The 5,000-nt window shown below is 48.3% G+C and overlaps 1 protein-coding gene across 1 annotated transcript in view; it reads right to left on the bottom strand.

Annotated features, from left to right (window-relative positions):
* Window positions 1–3,215: 3,215 nt before the first annotated feature.
* LOC145475970 (uncharacterized) overlaps window positions 3,216–5,000 on the bottom strand; it is a 3,129-nt gene continuing 1,344 nt past the window's right edge. The window contains exon 1 of the mRNA XM_081455306.1: window positions 3,216–5,000. This exon is cut by the window's right edge and continues 1,344 nt beyond it. Coding sequence (XP_081311432.1) covers window positions 3,216–5,000 — 1,785 coding nt within the window.

Genomic DNA, 5,000 nt, shown 5'->3' with positions numbered 1-5,000 from the left:
ACCGAGACAACTTGGCTACAAGTTCAGTCATTTCATGCTACCGACCGAGCAAGTTTAGTCGACTTTGCTCCTTTTTCCTCCAAATACCCTCCTTTCGTACCCGAGAACACATTACCGAGCAGGGCTTACTGTTACGGACCGATACAGCTCAATTGCTCTTTCGGTCTTTCCCGATGCCTGCCCTACATTATAACCCGAAACCGTCTATTCCCCCAACCAAGTTTAGACACTTAGAAAAATTTCGAAAATTTCGATTTTTCAAAACTGCTCCAAAGGCTCCCCATGGCATTCCAAACATGCGTCACCATGTCAGAGTTACGAAAACGAAGAGATTTCCACAAAGATGACCGATGATTGCCGAAATTTTCTGACGAAAACCCGAAGCTCAAAGACCACACCCTAAAGAGCGCAAAATTGGGATTTTACACTTTTTCAAAACTTTTTGCAGGAAACTATTGGCCAGCTCGAGTCACGTGCAGGCGCTAAGTTTGGCGCTGTCACATCATCGTTAAGGGGGTGTTCTACACTATCTTAAAACTGGGCGTCGGTCCCCCTATTCTATAAGCACCCTCAAGGTTTTCACCATTTTCAAAACTTTTTGCGGGAAACGATTGGCCAGCTCGAGTTACGTGCAGGCGCCAAGTTTGGCGCTGTCACATCATCGTTAAGGGGGGTGAGCTACACTATCTTAAAACTGGGCGTCGGTCCCCCTATTCTATAAGCACCCTTAAGATTTTCACCATTTTCAAAACTTTTTGCGGGAAACAATTGGCCAGCTCGAGTTACGTGCAGGCACCAAGTTTGGCGCTGTCACATCATCGTTAAGGGGGGTGAGCTACACTATCTTAAAACTGGGCGTCGGTCCCCCTATTCTATAAGCACCCTTAAGATTTTCACCATTTTCAAAACTTTTTGCGGGAAACAATTGGCCAGCTCGAGTTACGTGCAGGCGCCAAGTTTGGCGCTGTCACATCATCGTTAAGGGGGGTGAGCTACACTATCTTAAAACTGGGCGTCGGTCCCCCTATTCTATAAGCACCCTTAAGATTTTCACCATTTTCAAAACTTTTTGCGGGAAACAATTGGCCAGCTCGAGTTACGTGCAGGCACCAAGTTTGGCGCTGTCACATCATCGTTAAGGGGGGTGTGCTACACTATCTTAAAACTGGGCGTCGGTCCCCCTATTCTATAAGCACCCTTAAGATTTTCACCATTTTCAAAACTTTTTGCGGGAAACGATTGGCCAGCTCGAGTTACGTGCAGGCGCCAAGTTTGGCGCTGTCACATCATCGTTAAGGGGGGTGTGCTACACTATCTTAAAACTGGGCGTCGGTCCCCCTATTCTATAGGCACCCTTAAGATTTTCACCATTTTCAAAACTTTTTGCGGGAAACGATTGGCCAGCTCGAGTTACGTGCAGGTGCCAGGTTTGGCGCTGTCACATCATCATTAAGAGGGCGTGTGTTCTACTAAATTAAAACAGGGTGTCGGTCCCCTATAGTATAAGCACCCTTAAGATTTTCACCATTTTCAAAACTTTTTGCGGGAAACTATTGGCCAGCTTAAGTTACGTGCAGGCGCCAAGTTTAGCCAAGTTTAACCCTAACCTTCACCCTAACTCTTACCCTAACCCTAAACTCTAACCCTAGGGTTACCCTAACGCTAAGCCTAACCCTAAACTCTAACCCTAGGCTTACCCTAACGCTAACCCTAAGTCCAAAAGGCTCACCCACTCAAAAGCCAATAAAACAAAAACCAAAAAAGCAAAGCGCAATTGCCCAAACATCTTTCCAATCAAATTACGACAAGTCCACAAAGTAAACCGTCCGAAAGGGACCTGGCCCAAAAATTTCAAGCACTCCAAAAGGCTCCCCGAGTCAAACCATTTCAAACCAGAGGAGCCTTTCGGACTTAGAAAAAATTTCCACTGCCAGCTCCCAAGCGAGGGGAGCCTTTTGGACTTTAAAAAAAAAATTCACAGTCACGTCCCAGACCAGACGTGGCCTCCTTTCCATCACTCGGCTGCCACAAGCTAGCCCAAGCCTGCAGGCACCACTTCTTCCTTGGCACCCTCCGGCCAGTGGCAGACGAGGGGAGCCTTCTTGGACTTCAAGAAAAAAAAAGACATGTTTTTAACAAATCTTAGAACAAAGGCTTAATCTCAGAAGATCGTAGCAACAAGGCTACTCTACAACTTACAATACCCCGTTCTTTATTTAAGTCGTCTGCAAAGGATTTATCTCCAGAAACATTAGAATTTGCTATCGGTAGTGCCTTGGAGGTTCTTGTCCTCCTTGGCACCTTGGGACGCATGAGGACCGAAGTCCTCTATTCTGGTTCGCCTAAAGTTCTCTGGAGGTAATCATCGTTGCTTTCTAGCACGGATTCTGACTTAGAGGCGTTCAGTCATAATCCAACAGATGGTAGCTTCGCACCATTGGCTTTTCAGCCAAGTGCAAATGCCAATTGTCTGAATCTGCGGTTCCTCTCGTACTGAGCAGAATTACTATTGCAACAACACTTCATCAGTAGGGTAAAACTAACCTGTCTCACGACGGTCTAAACCCAGCTCACGTTCCCTATTGGTGGGTGAACAATGGGGCATCAGAGCCCAAGGGCTCCGATGATATCTCCCCCGAAGGAGGTGCTGACCCGAAGGTCGAAGAACTGTTCAGCACCGCCAAGGAACACTTGCCAGGTGTCAACCGTACGATTGTGAGGGAAATTGCTTTCCTTAATGTAATGGTACTAGTCCAGGGCAAATCTATTAAGAAGATAAGCTCTTGCAACTACTTAACCATATGTGGCATCTTGCTCATCAGGCGCTATACATGCCGCTTGGGCCTTTATTAGGAAGAGTATGAGATCGTCAGCAAAGGTATGAGGAACCAGGCTGGGAGATCTCTGTCATCCAAGGAGGCTCAAAAAATTCGTCACTATGACAAGATCGCTTCAGGACCAACAGATAGGCCGTTAGCCACGATCTTTTCACCTGGGGGTGCCCGAAAGCACTTCAGTCCAGTCAGCCAATGAAGGCAAGCCTTCCCTTACCCCTCATGTGCTATTACCTATAATCCTCAAAGAGGACGGCTGGAGGTGGTACACATGCGTAAGCGGAATACGGAATTCCCCAAAGCTACCTTAACCAGCCTAGGATCATTCCACACCAGAACATCCATCGGTCTCACGTCGTCAGTGAAAGGCTGAGACGACACCTAACACTGTCCAGTTCCGATTGCTGGGTCCGCCATCCGAGCACGGACCTCCTGATCGCGCGTACACCACAACGCATGGTTGTAGTATAACAAGGCCTTATGGATCTCGTCCACAAGCCAGTCAGTCTTAGAGGAAGGTGAAAGCGACCCAAGAATTTTCTCAAAGTTGGCTGGGATTGCTCCCATTACACCGAATGCAAAGACTTGATAGTGCATCGTCGTCCCTGCAATATCAGAGAGGTTGGACAATAATTGGGCATACTTCGTTTGTTTCTGCCCGATGGCCACATGCATCATATTGTCCATTGGAACTGTGATCTCCCATATGTGATGCTCCGTCACACCGTCCCGAACAAATGTAAAACATATATCCGGGCGCTCATTCAGAGGGGGGATGGGGACACTGGGGTCGACCATCTCTCGTAAATGAGTAGAGACTTGTAAATCCGAGAACCGGCCTTTAGCCCCCGCAATCTCCAGCCAAATGCAGATCTCGCGCACAATCTTGTTGTGTCGAGCATTCCGCAAGTTAGCCAGAGCACGGTGGCTGCAGGAACACAAAATGTGCTTTACAGTCTCACGGTGTCCAGAGCTACATAGGTTACACTGAGGATCCACCACAGTGGCGGTGGACCGTCGATTCCACACCTCCTTCAACGAATTGCATGGCAAGACATTGAAGAGCATTTGGCACGCTACCTGGTATTGTGGATCTCGGGTGAGATCACGTCGGAGCCAACGATAAGACTTACTAGAGATAGAGGCCTCACTAGACCACTGGGACCAAGCATGGAGCTCGCGGAGCTGAGGGCACATACGCCCGATATAAATCGTGCGCAGGTGACTCCGCAACATCCTAACGCTCTCCACCTCAATCCACGAGCCTTTGGAGTAAATCCACATATCTCCCTCAGAGTCAATTCTAACACGGTAGCGGACACAAGCTCGATATATTAGGGGCACTAAAGTACGCCCTTTATCAAACTGGAGTCGGGGTCGAAGAGTGTTATAAGACACTCGTTGGACGCCCGGCTCTGGGTCCGCTTGGTCAGATCGCGCATAGAGACGAATCTCTCTGATACGATAATCGAAGAAAATCGTACCATCTACATCCTGGTCAATTCCACAGTCAACGCGTGTATCCTCTACTCTTCCAAGTAGGATGGCCCGAAGTCGTTCATCATTGTTGTTCAACCACCGGTATGTATTGCATATTAGAGCCTCCCTATAAATGTCAACCATGCTTTTAACGCGCAAACCACGCAACCTCGTAGGAGCTTGCAGCATACAGACAGGACCCTGTTTAGGGCCGATCCCAATGGCAGTCCGGACCGCACGATACACTATGGCATCAATGCGCTCAAGTACACTCATAGGGACCTCAACTGCCTGTATGGCGAACGTCGCAATGGATTTGACATTTTGGTCTAGCAGCTCAATGCGATTCCGGCGATGCAACACTGTCAGGTCATTGACCTGGTTAGCGAGGTCAGTGATACGCTTAAAGAGGTCAGGAAAGAAGGTGGTCGACTCGCCACATCGGCGGTTCCCTGAGCCAGCTAATCGGCCAAAATTTTGGTCGAGTCCCAGATGACGGTATGTCTCGCCCTGGGTAAGCTGAGGGATTTCCTGCCCACACAATAGAACATTGTGTCGTGGAGATAAGATTCGACCGGCCCAAAATTCCTCACATATAAACGCACACTTGGTGACATCGTAACGCAGTGAAGCATATTCGGACCATTGTTCATGAATGCGCAACATTGCCTGCATATCAACGATGCT

Source organism: Orbicella franksi, unplaced genomic scaffold, assembly GCF_964199315.1.
Source record: "Orbicella franksi unplaced genomic scaffold, jaOrbFran1.1 SCAFFOLD_26, whole genome shotgun sequence".
Lineage (NCBI taxonomy): Eukaryota > Metazoa > Cnidaria > Anthozoa > Scleractinia > Merulinidae > Orbicella > Orbicella franksi.
Note: the sequence above shows the minus strand (reverse complement) of the source record. Positions and strands in the feature narration are given on the sequence as shown.